At 37.0% G+C, this 16,647-nt stretch overlaps 1 protein-coding gene across 8 annotated transcripts in view; it reads right to left on the reverse strand.

Annotated features, from left to right (window-relative positions):
* RELCH (RAB11 binding and LisH domain, coiled-coil and HEAT repeat containing) overlaps positions 1–16,647 on the reverse strand; it is a 117,335-nt gene that overhangs the window by 72,782 nt on the left and 27,906 nt on the right. For 4 of the 8 annotated variants that reach the window (XR_007471692.1, XM_049697999.1, XM_049698000.1 and 1 more), the window contains exons 6-11: positions 8,357–8,560; positions 8,160–8,251; positions 7,256–7,549; positions 4,507–4,582; positions 2,187–2,282; positions 2,015–2,038 (exon numbers count right to left, since the gene is read on the reverse strand). Coding sequence is in view for 7 of the 8 variants with exons in the window: in XM_049697999.1 (XP_049553956.1) it covers positions 2,015–2,038; positions 2,187–2,282; positions 4,507–4,582; positions 7,256–7,549; positions 8,160–8,251; positions 8,357–8,560 (786 nt within the window). In the remaining variant the exon portion in view is untranslated. The remainder of the gene's footprint in view (positions 1–2,014; positions 2,039–2,186; positions 2,283–4,506; positions 4,583–7,255; positions 7,550–8,159; positions 8,252–8,356; positions 8,561–16,647) is intronic. The other 4 variants (XM_033424993.2, XM_004268064.4, XM_012532418.3 and 1 more) reach the window with 1 other exon arrangement.

Below are 16,647 nucleotides of genomic sequence, written 5' to 3' on the forward strand. Positions count from 1 at the left end.
ACAATTTAAAGGCAAACAATCCACTTAAAAAATGGGCAAAGAACTTGAAAGAATACACTAGAAGCTAATAAAATTTATTGCATGTAGGATGGTGGCTCAGGGACAAGGGAAGACAAGTTTACATCTTTTTATATTTAAAAGATGTTAAACCATGTGAATGTATTATTTATTCAAACCTTAAAACCTGTTTTTAATGTTTTATTTTTTTAATTACCTAGGATATTGCTATGATCAATCAGTTTACTAAGGGACATTTAAATTGTATTTACATATCAATAAAAAGGTTTATACTGATAAGAGAACACATAAAACGAGAAATAAGAAAAAATAAAAATATTAATCCTTCAATCATGAGACCTTTTTAAAAATATAGATATAAGGAACTAGGGTAAAATATTAAATACATGTAATCCAATATCAAAGGATAAAATGAAATAAAAGTTTTGACCTTTTATGCCCTGGGATTAGTTTCAAAGAAAGGCAAGGTATACTTCATTATTTACCAATTTAGTTTTGAGGGAATACAACTTTGGTATATAATAAATGGTAAATCTTCTGGTAAAACAGAATAAAGTACAAATAATTAAGTAAACAAAGATAAATGATCAATTCTTCATGAAATTATAAGTATATAAATATTTTTAAATATAAAAACCTTAAAATCAGCCAAAAAGTAAACATCATACCACAAATAAAATATATGTGTATATATAAATATGTTTACATATATATTTATATATATATAACTGATTACTGATGATGCAAATTTATAAATACTTCATGCAGTACAATCAGATTTTAGTGGTAGTTTTTTATGATTAAAAAAGGGAAAATTCAAATAAAAAAGCTTAAACTACATCTCATAACAATTAGGTTTCTGTGATATTTTAAAGATTATATTAAGGAAACATAGTAAAAGGGATGCAAACATTAATGCACTGCAATGGATTATGTTACAAGCTGAAAAAGGAAAAGAAGCTCAAACACCATTCTGCCAGGCAGAACTGCAAAACAATCTGAAATTGGACACTGATCCTTCAAGACATAGAAAAATTTCCATACTTACTAATGTCTCAGAGCTATTTTTAAATATTAGGTAAAATAAAACCATCAGCAAGAAAACAGTCATGTTTATCTTTTTTAAATTAAAAATACCTATAGGTATAAAAAATTTTTAAGCTCTACACATACATTTTCTTGAGGATCAGTACAAATTTCTTGCGCTAAACAGATAATTAAGGATAAGCTCTACATGGGTTTTGCCAATGCATTGTGTACCTATCATACTGTAGGTCCCGTGAATTATGATTAAAACCGGTGGTAAATATTAAGAGGATAACAAAAGAAACTTTTATGACACATTCTAAAATATTCTTAACCCATTAAAAGAAAATTTCTGAACTGAAAATTGATTTCATAAATTGAATAATTCAAATAATTAAGCTTGTTGGCAAATAAATCATTCACTGTCATTTAAATGAGATTACAGATAACTTTTTATTAATCTTTTATTGGCTAAATATAACTCTAAAAATAACTTTCTACAGTATTTATGGCTTATAACATAGGCAATGTGTACTAAAATAAATTTGCTACTCTATTTTGGACATTTAAAGCATCTGTCAATAACAGGTAAGCTACAAGAAAAACAAAAAAGGTACTTTCAAAAGTTATTGTAGACAATATTATAACTATCCTATCATCCTAAGACAAGTGTAATTACTGCCAAACAAATACAATAAAACTAACATTAATAATAAGTAACTACGTTTAAGAAAAGTTACATTATTAGTCCCTGTGAATGTTCAATACAAAGCATGTCTATTTCTGAAGACAAATCACGCATATCATATCAAGAGCAGAGATAAAATAAATTAGTTAACTGGTAATGTAAAAAACAGACAGTGTTCATGGCACATAAATGGACCTACAGTAATAGTTAGTGCTGCAAAAGCTAATGATGCTTTAAGCAAAATTGGAAAACATGAATACCATGCAGTTTTACTGAACTCACCTGACAGAGGTGTAAAACCATTCTCTAGGAGCAGAGATGCATGCACAAAAGTAAGAATATGATTGCAAGTAATAGACTTTAACAAAATAAAAATATAACACTAAACTTCAAAATGACAAAAAATGGACACATGATGAGATCTGGGGAATGAAAATACTTTTATGTGTCTCACCTCTCTCTTTGCCAACAGCACATTAGGAACAATGTGTGGCAGGCAGCGCCCCAGCATTAACATAACACTTTTCTCACTGTCTGCAATCCGAGACACCTAAAAAACCAAAGAATTAATAAATGATGACACTGGAGAACTTCTGTGCATGATGGTATTGTACTTAAAGTTTATGTTTTGGACCCTGTCACCTCTGTTCCAAACACACATCCAAAATTACAATTTATGATGATGATGATAAAAACAACAATAAGAACAACTGTAATCCCTAACGGGATAAACACTTTTATAGACCAGAAATGGATTTAAAACACTGTTAAGAAGCAAGGGTGAAGACAGGGAGGCTTACAAGGCTTCAGTTCTGGGAACAAACAGGGATAACACAGGACTGGGGCAGCTTCAATGGTTTTTAATTTTGTTCTTGGGGAAAAGGTGCCCACAAAGCTACAGGCTTTGCCTAAGGTGAGAGTAGTTTGTATAATGAAGCTGCATGCAAGGGAAGTCCAAGGGGGCTGACCCAGTCTTACAATGGGGATTGCCAGATTGCATCCAAACCATCCTCTAGCTCTTTCATATTCTTAATGACATTGTGGGACAGAAGCCCAAAAGAGGTGAAGTGGAATCAACCATAAAACAGCTAGAAAGGGAGGAGTGAGTATAAAGATAGGAGAAAAAAAGAAAAAAACCCTCTGAAGATAAGCCTGCAACAACAATTACAAAGGACTTGAGGAAAACAAATCTGAGAGCTAATAAACTCTGAAATCAAAGACAATCAATCCGAACCTAGGGGTAGGACAGAAATAAAGACACAGACGTAGAGAATGGACTTGAGGACACAGGGAGGGGGAAGGGTAAGCTGGGACGAAGTGGGAGAGTGGCACGGACATATATACACTATCAAATGTAAAATAGATAGCTAGTGGGAAGCAGCTGCATAGCACAGGGAGATCAGCTCCGTGCTTTGTGAACACCTAGAGGGGTGGGATAGGGAGGGTGGGAGGGAGACGCAAGGGGGAGGAGATATGGGGATATATATGTATAGCTGATTCACTTTGTTATAAAGCAGAAACTAACACACCATTGTAAAGCAATTATACTCCGATAAAGATGTTTAAAAAAAAAAGAAAATTACAGACAACCAAAAAAAAAAAAAAAATTCCAGATGCCCAGCTTCTCTTGAAAAAGACTGTTATCAGCTATGCCTTGCACAGAGAATCAGCCTAAATGGTAAGTGGGGCTGACATCCAACAGGCACTCATCTGCCACGCCAGGTATTTATCCACCAAAAGTAAGGAGTATCATTTTAATTTGCACAAAGGTGATATATAGTCTAGCAATGGCACTATCCTTGGGCCCTCACACACACACAGAAGCAATCACCTGGAAGATTTAGGCAAAGGATGTAAGTTCGAATTTACTACAGTACCCACCACTCCTTATTATTACCCTCTTGCTTCATCATATTATGAGACCTGCCTGGTTTCTTTGTAGACATTTGAGTTTACAGCTTTTGGTCAGCATCAAAAGGAAATAATACTTTTGATTTATTCAACTAAATAACCTAAGTTTAGATTCACTTTGCAGAGGTAGGTTGTTCAGCTCCTGATACCAATGCAAATACTTAGCAATTAGGCTTTACAATCATATAGACCTGGGTAGCTGTCTAACACTGGGAAAGTTATGGGACTTGTCTAAAATTTCCTTATCTGGAAAATTAGACTAATATTACCTACTTTGTAAGTTTGCAAATTAAAATGCAGATTAAATGAGATGACATGTAACATAATGCTTAGTGTGTGTTAGGTATTTTTTAATGTAATTTCATGTTAACTGCTGAAATAATACCCTCACCCTGACCCTGAAGCAGGACCTTATCAGTTATTTCTGGAATCACAAATATTTGTTCAAACTTATTAGACTATAAAGCATAAAGCATGAAGGTGGGGGGGGGAAAAAGACAATCCAAATGAAATTAAAAGTAGAGTAATCTAAAAATAACTGAAATTATAAACAATATGTACACTTGATTTGGTTTTCTGAATTATACCACAGAGAGGCATATAACCATATGTCGGTAGACATAACAAATTAAAACTAGACTGTAAAAGGCCACTTTAATACTAAACAAAGCTTTAACCTAAAGACAAAAATAATCAACTACTTTCCTTAAAAGTTAAAATTTTAGGAACTATTTCTTAGAGCATTATTTTAAATACTAGATTTGTACTTGAAATAGAGTCTTATCACAATTATTTTTGGGTAAGATGCTAAAAAGAAAAACTGAATGTTTTAAGAAAGTTTGAAAGAATCTGGTATAATTTACCTCTGATCCTAAACGACTATCTGCTGACATTCGACAGAAAGAGAGTAGTGCTTGATGGAAAGCAGGAGACAACTTCCTAGAAGAAAATATTGAATGAAAATGGGACAATACCAAATAGTTACCACTGGCATTTAAGGAGAAAGTAAATTGCAGGTTATAATTCCCATCCTTGCATGAACCCTAACCCACAAATGTTAACTGAATATCTCAGCCACAAAAGACTTAAAGGTCACTTCAGTGGAAAATTATACTGGGGAAAAGAAATCAGCAATAGATGCTGATCTTAAAAGAGCTTGATGTTATGGGAATGAATGACTTATAAATGTTAGTGGATTAAACCTGAAGTGGTATGGCAGGTCAATGACCACAGAAAGTGTTTGTAAAACCTGAAATGAGGATTTTTTTTTCTTCCCTAATTCTCTATGATCCCAGAAAGGTAAACAGTGGAGACAAAGGTTGACCTGGTATGTTGCTGAGAAGTTTTACAGATCTATATAATGATAATGATAATCCTTAATGTTAGAAACCCACGTAAAAGAATTAAAAATTAAAGATAAATGAAGGAGAGGCTTGTTCAACATTCATGATATATCTCAAAGGAAGTATTTTTGTAATTGAAAATATTAGCCTATTTATGTTTAATAAAAAAGGTTAAAACATTTATATTTTTAAAACAACACTGGTCTCTACATAATAGTATTCATAATATTGTAACTATGAGCTGTACTTTATGTGCTCTATCTACAAAGAAAAGGGCTAACACCAAAATTACATAATAGAGGTTATTTAGTATACACCACAAAGTGGCCCCCAGTAACATCTCATTGTGGAGTTACTGTGTCAAAGCTTAAGCCTATTTGCTTGTTATGTTTCCCCTCCCATATTCTTTCAGTGGAGAGAGCTATAATGCATCCAATTGCCTATGCCAGAAAGCCTTTATCTTTCCGTTTCTTTTAATCTCCTAATCCAATCAATCTTTTACTTTCTAACTATCTTGTAAATCTATCCACTTCTTTCTAATACAGGAAATTCAATCATTTCTTACTTGGATTCTTCCAATAGATATCCTACTAGTCTCCTTTCTTCCAGTCTTGCTACCCTCCAATTACCTCTACCCTAGAGGACTCTTTCTAAAACTTAGATGCCATCACGTCCCAACTCTCTAAAATGAGTTAACACGACTTACATGACTTAGTCTTTGCTTAATTCTCCAACTTCATCCGTCATTCTTCTCACTTGCATTCTTTGCTTCAACCTTAATAAATTCTTCTTAGCTCGCAAAGTGCACAGTGTTCTCCCTGTACATGCTGTTCTCTCTTAGTGGGAAGACTTCGTCTTATTTCTTTGTCTGGTTAACTACTATTTAGTCATCAGGTCTAAAGTTAGATAATATTTCTTCCCTGAAATCTTTCCTGCTCTGATGCCTAGGTTAGGTGCCCTGATTGTGTGTTCCCAAAGCAAGGTGAACTTCTCTTTTATTACTACTCTTCGTACTTATAATAATTATCTGTCGGCCTCTCTCATACTGTAAGGTTTGTAAATGAAGGGATGACCATATGTTTGGTTACCATTATACTCCTCGTTAAGACTGCCTGACATATAGTTAAGAGCTAAAAAACTTAGTTGAAGAAATTTAACAGTCATCTTTCTCCAGAGAGTGGCTTTGGTGTATCAAAGGAGGTATATGGAAGTACTCCTAAACAGTAAGAACTATTACAAATGCCACTGTTATTGAATATCATTTTTATAACTGTATCTTAACCATATTTAATTAAATGCACTTTGAGGATTGGGCTGTGTCTATTTCAACCCCCATAATACCTAAAAATACACACACACACACACACACGCACTTAAGCAGGTACACAGAAAGTTGTGGCACATGAGTGGAAAGATTTGCTTGGGAAAAAAAAAATCAAATACTTCTCACTAATAATGAGTACCTTTAAGTCTAAAACAAATTAGTCATGCTTTCCTATTACATCCCAACACTTGGTATAATATTCCTCCATTTAATAGGAGGAGGAGGAAGCATGGCTTTGTGGCTCAGAATGTACCATAGGGTAATTTGTGAGGATTAACTAAGTTAGTATACGTAAAGCGTGTAGAACTGTGCCTGACATATAAAAAAGAACTCAGTAAATGTTCCTTTCTTAACATTTTTCACATTAAAATGTAAATAATTTTAAACACATTTTGTCTCCTCTACTAGAAAACATAATCATGATGGGCAAGGGACCATGCTTTTGTCATCTGAGTTCAATCACTGCAATCCAATAAAAACTAAATGAATTAAGAGAATATTAATGATACAATATTAGTAATGGAAGCAGACACAGGAAAAAGGCCTAAGATTAATAGCTAATCCCCTCTTTAGTACAGGCAACTATTCAGTACCAAAACCTTCTCCTGAGTCTGATAATGACTGTAGAATACAGAAAAGGTAAAAAGCACTGGGTAAAATACAGCACATAAAACATACATATTACTTATGGGTTTAAGTACTCGGCTAAGATAGGACCTATCTCCTTTATGGTCTATTCCTTGTTAATACAATTTAACTTAGTAATTACTTGTGATTTTTATTTTTTTATTTTTTTTGGTGACATGGACTTTGCTATGTGTTAAGTTCATGCCAAACATAAAAATTCATACATCTGATCTGCAAAATAAGAACTGAAACTCTTCTATTTTGACAATGTTCTAAATAGCTGAAAGATGCATTTCAAAACACAGGATGCATACTAACCTATTGGGTTTATCAAAATGGACTGTGCTTTTATTTGATGGAGAAGAAGATGGCATTCCTTCTCTTTCTCTCCTGGGGAAAGAACGTGGGAAATTCTCTTTAGGCATAGTGGAATCAATTTCATCTGATTTTGAAAGATGGATATCCTTGTTTTCTCCCATGTCTGAACTATTTATAACTGAATTCTGTCCACTGTCTTCAGAGTCCTTGTGGGGAGACTGATCCAAAGAAGGCTGAACAGAGTCACAAACTACAGGGCTGGCAAAGTGTTCATTTTTGAGGAAGTCCATTTCACTGTAGAAAGGAAGAGAAATTATCAGAGAATAACTGTATTTTTTTAAAACTTTGGCAATAGCATAAACCTCATAATGGGTTTAATGGTTTAAAAGTATAACATATTAATAGAAAGTGGTTTGGCAACTGATTAATCTCTTCTGCACCGTATACACTGATGCTTCATATACCTAGAAGTGCAGCTACAAACACTTATAAAGCATAAAAATGGTTTTATAAACTATGCTTTGGATTAGCACTTAACATTCTTCATTTGCAAAATGGGGAAAATTCTACAGAATTAAGAATTAAATGAAATAACGAATGGGAAATATGTACAACACTAATGTGAAAAGCTATTTTATTACTACTGATACAACTTGGAGAAAATAAAAAATATCTTATTTCTTGGTTCCAAGACATATGCAATTACATGGTTATTACGGGGACAACTTTTTTGGGGAAAAAGGACACTTTAAGTATATAAGCAACTATAAGACTTTTTTCCAGAAGTATTAGGATATGAAAAATTATGTCTTACAACTGAAATGTTATCTTATATATTTATATAATCTGTCAATTTCTTTAAAAACTTTAAGAGGTTTTTTGGAAATAATCATTAAGTACTAACCTTTCAAGTCTTCTGATTTGTTCCATCAAAGACCATTTCTCACTATTTAATAAACTAATTTTATCTTCTAATTTCTTTACTAGCAAGGAGTTCTAAAATCAAAATGGGAGAAAAACAGAAACTCAAGATCTCATAGTATGCTTTTATGCAGTTTAAACACTTTTTGTGGACTGGATTACTTAGTTAATACCTCTCACCTCTACAGCAGCAGGAGTTTCAAGGGTTGGAGGAAGGTTAACTAAAATTGGTGTCAGAGCCTCTAATTCATCTTCTTCTACACCACTGGCCACATCCACAAGATCTTTCCCAGTCACTTGATGATTTCCAAAATCTCGGTAGAGTTGCAATAAGTCTGGAGGTTTTGGAATGTTTAATCCTACATCATCCCATAGTTCAAAATCCTAAAAGATAAAAAAATAATAATATAAAAAAAATCTATGTGGCAGTTTTATCTTGCATTTTTGAAATTTATCTTTTTTTTTAACAACTTTATTGGAGTATAATTGCTTTAAAATGGTGTGTCAGTTTCTGCTTTATAACAAAGTGAATCAGTTATACCTATACATATGTCCCCATATCTCTTCCCTCTTGTGTCTCCCTCCCTCCCACCCTCCCTATCCCACCCCTCTAGGTGGTCACAAAGCACCGAGCTGATCTCCCTGTGCTATGCAGCTGCTTCCCACTAGCAATCTATTTTACATTTGGTAGTGTATATATGTCCATGCCACTCTCTTTGTCCCAGCTTACCCGACCCCCTCCGCGGATCCTCAAGTCCATGCTCTAGTACATCTGCGTCTTTATTCCTGCCTTGTCCCTGGATTCTTCATGACAATTTTTTTTTTTTTTTTTTAGATTCCATATATATGTGTTAGCATACGGTATTTGTTTTTCTCTTTCTGACTTACCTCACTCTGTATGACAGACTCTAGGTCCATCCACCTCACTACAACTAACTCAATTTTGTTTCTTCTTATGGCTGAATAATATTCCACTGTATATATCTGCCACATTTTCTTTATCAATTCATCTGTTGATGGACACTTAGGTTGCCTCCATGTCCTGGCTATTGTAAATAGAGCTGCAATGAACACTGTGGTACGTGACTCTTTTTGAATTATGGTTTTCTCAGGGTATATGCCCAGTAGTGGGATTGCTGGGTTGTATGGTAGTTCTACTTTTAGTTTCTTAAGGAACCTCCATACAGTTCTCCATAGTGGCTGTAGCAATTTACATTCCCACCAACAGTGCAAGAGGGTGCCCTTTTCTCCACACCCTCTCCAGCATTTATTGTTTCTAGATTTTTTGATGATGCCCATTCTGACTGGTGTGAGATGATATCTCATTGTAGTTTTGATTTGCATTTCTCTAATGATTAATAATGTTGAGCATTCTTTCATGTGTTTGTTGGCAATCTGTATATCTCCTTTGGAGAAATGTCTATTTAGGTCTTCTGCACATTTTTGGATTGGGTTGTTTTTTTAATATTGAGCTCCATGAGCTGTTTATATTATTTGGAAATTAATCCTTTCTCCATTGATTCGTTTGCAAATATTTTCTCCCATTCTATGAGTTGTCTTTTCGTCTTGTTTGTAATTTCCTTTGCTGTGCAAAAGCTTTGAAGTTTCATTAGGTACCATTTGTTTATTTTTGTTTTTATTTCCATTACTCTAGGAGGTGGATCAAAAAAGATCTTGCTGTGATTTATGTCAAAGACTGTTCTTCCTATGTTTTCCTCTAAGAGTTTTGTAGTGTCCGGTCTTACGTTAAGGTCTCTAATCCATTTTGAATTTATTTTTGTGTATGGTGTTAGGGAATGTTCTAATTTAATTCTTTTACATGTAGCTGTCCAGGTTTCCCAGCACCACTAATTGGAGAGACTATCTTTTCTCCATTGTCTTGCCTCCTTTGTCATAGATTAGTTGACCATAGATGTGTGAGTTTATCTCTGGGCTTTCTATCCTGTTCCATTGATCTATATTTCTGTTTTTGTGGCAGTACCATATTATCTTGATTACTGTAGCTTTGTAGTATAGTGTGAAGTCAGAGAGCCTGATTCCTCCCACTCTGTATTCTTCCCTAAAGACCGCTTTGGCTATTCGGGGTCTTTTGTGTCTCCAAACAAATTTTAAGATTTTTTGTTCTAGTTCTGTAAAAAATGCCATTGGTAATTTGATAGGGATTCCATTGAATTTGTAGATTGCTTTGGGTAGTATAGTCATTTTCACAATATTGATTCTTCCAATCCAAGAAGATGGTATATCTCTCCATCTGGGTGTATCACCTTTCATTTCTTTCATCAGTGTCTTATAATTTTCTGCATACAGATCTTCTGTCTCCTTAGGTAGGTTTATTCCTAGGTATTTTATTCTTTTTGTCGCAATGGTAAAATGGGAGTGTTTTCTTAATTTCACTTTCACATTTTTCATCATTAGTGTATAGGAATGCAAGAGATTTCTGTGCATTAATTTTGTATCCTGCTACTTTACCAAATTCATTGATTAGCTCTAGTAGTTTTCTGGTAGCATCTTTAGGATTCTCTAAGTATAGTATCATGTCATCTGCAAACAGTGACAGCTTTACTTCTTCTTTTCCAATTTGGATTCCATTTATTTCTTTTTCTTCTCTGATTGCTGTAGCTAAAACTTCCAAAACTATGTTGAATAAGAGCGGTGAGAGTGGGCAACCTTGTCTTGTTCCTGATCTTAATGGAAAGGGTTTCAATTTTTCACCATTGAGGATGATGTTGGCTGTGTATTTGTCATATATGGCCTTTATTATGTTGAAGTAAGTTCTCTCTATGCCTACTTTCTGGAGGGTTTTTATCATAGATGGGTGTTGAATTTTGTCAAAAGCTTTCTCTGCATCTATTGAGATGATCATATGGTTTTTCTCCTTCAATTTGTTAATATGGTGTATCACACTGATTAATTTGCGTATACTGAAGAATCCTTGCATTCCTGGGATAAACCCCACTTGATCATGGTGTATGATCCTTTTAATGTGCTGCTGGATTCTGTTTGCTAGTATTTTGTTGAGGATTTTTGCATCTATGTTCATCAGTGATATTGGCCTGTAGTTTTCTTTCTTTGAGACATCTTTGTCTGGTTTTGGTATCACGGTGATGGTGACCTCGTAGAATGAGTTTGGAAGTGTACCTCCCTCTGCTCTATTTTGGAAGAGTTTGAGAAGGATAGGTGTTAGCGCTTCTCTAAATGTATGACAGATTCGCCTGTGAAGCCATCTGGTTCCGGGCTTTTGTTTGTTGGAAGATTTTTAATCACAGTTTCAATTTCAGTGCTTCTGATTGGTCTGTTCATATTTTCTATATCTCCTGGTTCAGTCTCAGCACATTGTGCATTTCTAAGAATTTGTCCTTTTCTTCCAGGTTGTCCATTTGATTGGCATATAGTTGCTTGTAGTAATCTCTCATGATCCTTTGTGTTTCTGCAGTCAGTTGTTCCTTCTCCTTTTTTATTTCTAATTCTATTGATTTGAGCCTTCTCCCTTTTTTTCTTGATGAGTCTGGCTAATGGCTTATGAATTTTGTTTATCTTCTCAAAGAACCAGCTTTTAGTTTTATTGATCTTTGCTATGGTTTCCTTCATTTCTTTTTCATTTATTTCTGATCTGATCTTTATGATTTCTTTCCGTCTGCTAACTTTGTGGTTTTTTTGTTCTTCTTTCTCTAATTGCTTTAGGTGTAAGGTAAGGTTGTTTACTTGAGTTGTTTCTTGTTTTTTGAGGTACGATTTTATTGCTATAAACTTCCGTCTTAAAACTGCTTTTGCTGCATCCCAAAGGTTTTGGATCGCTGTGTTTTCATTGTCATTTGTTTCTAGGTATTATTTGATTTCCTCTTTAATTTCTTCAGTGATCTCTTGGCTATTAAGTAGTGTATTGTTTAGCCTCCATGTGTTTGTATTTTTACAGATTTTTTCCTGTAATTGATACATAGTCTCATAGCGTTGTGGTCAGAAAAGATACTTGATACGATTTCAATTTCCTTAAATTTACCAAAGCTTGATTTGTGGCCCAAGATATGATCTATCCTGGAGAATGTTCCATGAGCACATAAAAAGAATGTGTATTCTGTTGCTTTTGGATGGAATGTCCTATAAATATCAATTAAGTCCATCTTGTTTAATGTATCATTTAAAGCTTGTATTTCCTTATTTATTTTCATTTTGGATGATCTGTCCATTGGTGAAAGTGGGGTGTTAAAGTCCCCTACTATGATTGTGTTACAGTCGATTTCCCCTTTTATGGCTGTTAGTATTTGCCAAATGAATTGCGCTGCTCCTGTGCTGGGTGCATAAATATTTACAGTTGTTATATCTTCTTCTTGGATTGATCCCTTGATCATTATGTACTGTCCTTCTTTGTCTCTTATAATAGTCTTTGTTTTAAAGTTTATTTTGTCTGGTATGAGAATTGCTTTTCCAGCTTTCTTTTGATTTCCATTAGCATGGAATATCTTTTTCCATCCCCTCACTTTCAGTCTGTATGTGTCCCTAGGTCTGAAGTGGGTCTCTTGTAGACAGCATATATATGGATCTTGTTTTTTATGCATTCAGCCAGTCCATGTCTTTTGGCTGGAGCATTTAAACCATTCATATTTAAGGTAATCATTGGTATGTATGTTCCTATTACCATTTTCATAATTGTTTTGGGTTTGTTATTGTAGGTCTTTTCCTTTTCTTGTGTTTCCTGCCTAGAGAAGTTCCTTTAGTATTTGTTGTAAATCTGGTTTGGTGGTGCTGAATTCTCTTAGCGTGTGCTTGTCTGTAAAGCTTTTAATTTCTCCGTCAAATCTGAATGAGATCCTTGCCTGGTAGAGTAATGTTGGTTGTAGGTTTTTCTCCTTCATCACTTTAAATATGTCCTGCCACTCCCTTGTGGCTTGCAGAGTTTCTGCTGAAAGATCAGCTGTTAACCTTATGGGGATTCCCTTGTGTGTTATTTGTTGTTTTTGCCTTGCTGCTTTTAATATTTTACCTTTGTATTTAATTTTTTTTTTTTTTTTGCTGCATGCGGGCCTCTCACGGCTGTGACCTCTCCCATTGCAGAGCACAGGCTCCAGACGCACAGGCTCAGCGGCCATGGCTCATGGGCCCAGCCCCTCCGTGGCATGAGGGATCCTCCCAGACCGGGGCACGAACCCACGTCCCCTGCATCAGCAGGCGGACTCTCAACCACTGCGCCACCAGAGAAGCCCTGATAGTTTGATTAATATGTGTCTTGGCATGGTTATCCTTGGGTTTATCCTGTATGGGACTCTCTGTGCTTCCTGAACTTGACTATTTCCTTTCCCATATTAGGGAAGTTTTCAACCATAATCTCTTCAAATATTTTCTCAGTCCCTTTCTTTCTCTCTTCTTCTTCTGGGACCCCTAAAATTTGAATGTTGGTGTGTTTAATGTTGTCCCAGAGGTCTCTGACACTGTCCTCAATTCTTTTCATTCTTTTTTCTTTATTCTGCTCTGCAGTAGATATTTCCACTATTTCATCTTCCAGGTCATTTATCTGTTCTTCTGCTTCAATTATTTTGCTATTGATCCCTTCTAGAGAACTTTTAATTTCATTTATTGTGTTGTTCATCACTGTTTGTTTGCTCTTTAGTTCTTCTAGGTCCTTGTTAAACGTTTCTTGTATTTTCTCCATTCTATTTCTGAGACTTTGGATCATCTTTACTATCATTATTCTGAATTCTTTTTCAGGTAGACTGCCTATTTCTTCTTCATTCGTTAGGTCTGGTGGGTTTTGCCTTGCTCCTTCATCTGCTGTTTGTTTCTCTGTCTTCTCATTTGGCTTCACTTACTGTGTTTGGGGTCTCCTTTTCACAGGCTGCAGGTTCGTAGTTCCCGTTGTTTCTGGTGTCTGTCCCCAGTGGCTAAGGTTGGTTCAGTGGGTTGTGTAGGCTTCCTGGTGGAGGGGACTAGTGCCTGTGTTCTGGTGGGTCAGCCTGGATCTTGTCTTTCTGGTGGGCAGGTCCACGTCTGGTGGTGTGTTTTGGGGTGTCTGTGGCCTTATTATAATTTTAGGCAGCCTCTCTGCTAATGGATGGGTTTGTGTTCCTGTGTTGCTAGTTGTTTGGCACAGGGTGTACAGCACTGTAGCTTGCTGGTCGTTGAGTGAAACTGGGTCTTGGCGTTAAGATGGAGATCTCTGTGAGATCTCTGAGCTGGGAGGTCTCTTGTAGACCAGTGTCCTGACTTTGGCTGTCCCACCTCCGACGCACAGCCCTGACGCCTGGCTGGAGCACCAAGAGCCTGTCATCCACACAGCTCAGAATAAACGGGAGAAAAAAAAGAAAGAAAGAAAGAAGATAAAATAAAATAAAGTAAAGTGAAATAAAATAAAGTTATTATAATAAAAAATAAAAAATAATTATTAAGGAAAAATTTTTGAAAAGTAATAAAAAAACAACAAAAAAACGGACAAACAGAACCCTAGGACAAATGGTAAAAGCAAAGTTATACAGACAAAATCACACAGAAGCATCCACATACACATTCACAAAAAGAGAAAAAGGGGAAAAAAAATGTATCATTGACCCCAAAGTCCACCTCCTTAATTTGGGATGATTCATTGTCTATTCAGGCATTCCACAGATGCAGGGTACATCAAGTTGATTGTGTAGATTTAATCTGCTGCTCCTGAGGCTGCTGGGAGAAATTTTCCTTTCTCTTCTTTTTTCGCACAGCTCCCGGGGTTCAGATTTGGATTTGGACCCGCCTCTGTGTGTAGGTTGCCTGAGGGCGTCTGTTCTTCGCTCAGACAGGATGGCGTTAAAGGAGCAGCTGATTCGGGGGCTCTGACTCACTCAGGCCGGGGGGAGGGAGGGGTACGAATGTGGGGCAAACCTGCAGTGGCAGCGGACAATGTGACATTGCAGCAGTCTGAGGCGCGCCATGCATTCTCCCGGGGAAGTTGTCCCTGGATCACGGGACCCTGGCAGTGGCAGGCTGCACAGGCTCCTGGGAGGGGAGGTGTGGATAGTGACGTGTGGTTGCACACAGGCTCCTTGGTGGCGGCAGCAGCAGCCTTAGCGTCCCATGCCTGTCTCTGGGGTCCGCACTGATAGCCGCGTCTCACGCCCATCTCTGGAGCTCCTTTAAGTGGTGCCCTTAATCCCCTCTCCTCGTGCACCAGGAAACAAGAGGCAAGAAAAAGTCTCTTGCCTCTTCGGCAGGTCCAGACTTTTTCCCGGACTCCCTCCCGGCTAGCTGTAGCGCACAATCCCCCTCAGGCTGTGTTCACGCAGCCAACCCCAGTCCTCTCCCTGGGATCCAACTGAAGCCCGAGCCTCAGCTCCCAGCCCCCGCCCTCCCCAGCAGGTGAGCAGACAAGCCTCTCGGGCTGGTGAGTGCTGGTTGGCACCGATCCTCTGTGCGGGAATCTCTCTGCTTTGCCCTCCGCACCCCAGTTGCTGTGCTCTCCTCCGTGGCTCCCCCCCTCCGCCACCCGCAGTCTCTGCCTGTGAGGGGCCTTCCTAGTGTGTGGAAACCTTTCCTCCTTCACAGCTCCCTCCCACTGGTGCAGGTCCCTTCCCTATTCTTTTGTCTCTTTTTTCTTTTGCCCTACCCTGGTACGTGGGCAGTTTCTTGCCTTTTGGGAAGTCTGAGGTCTTGTGCCAGCATTCAGTAGGTGTTCTGTAGGGGTTGTTCCACATGTAGATGTATTTCTGATGTATTTGTGGGGAGGAAGGTGGTCTCTGTGTCTTACTCTTCCGCCATCTTGAAGCTCCTCCCCTGAAATTTATCTTTTCCTTATTGCTAATATCCTTCTCTTTTTTTTTGGCTGCGTCAGGCCTTAGTGCGGCATGTGGGATCTTCCGTTGTGGCACACGGGCTCTTCATTTTGGTGCTTGGGCTTCTCTCTAGTTGTGGTGTGCAGTTTTTTTCTCTCTCTAGTTGTGGCGTGCGGGCTCCAGAGTGCATGGGCTCTGTAGTTTGTGGCATGCGGGCTCAGTAGTTGTGGTACGTAGGCTTAGTTGCCCCGCGGCATGTGGGATCTTAGTTCCCTGAGCAGGGATCAAACCCACGGCCCCTGAACTGGAAGGAGGATTCTTTACCACTGGACCACTGGGGAAGTCCCCTTATTGCTACTATCTTGAAAATTCAACATAATCATAATTTTATTGTAATGTCAAAGTGTATGTTCCAATTGAGAAAACATCCTGGGAGAAAACATCCTGGTTCTAGAGTGTGAGAGGCACCATCTCGTACTTGGAAAATAGGGGAAACAGTGTCCTCAGTTAAGAGACAAGTGTTATTTAAAGCAAAAAGGATATTCTGAGAGAAGTTGAAAATACACAGAACGCTTATTTACAAAAAAAAAAAAAAATTCACATAGCACAACAGAAAGAAAGAATAGAAAGTAAAAAATCATAAAAGAAAGAACTGGTAGGAGGGAAGCAAAGAACAGTAAGACAATGATTGCATGCAGATAAAAATATGAGAAAACTATCAATAAATATTTACGGAGT

This window comes from Orcinus orca, chromosome 15, assembly GCF_937001465.1.
Source record: "Orcinus orca chromosome 15, mOrcOrc1.1, whole genome shotgun sequence".
NCBI classification, from domain to species: Eukaryota; Metazoa; Chordata; class Mammalia; order Artiodactyla; family Delphinidae; genus Orcinus; species Orcinus orca.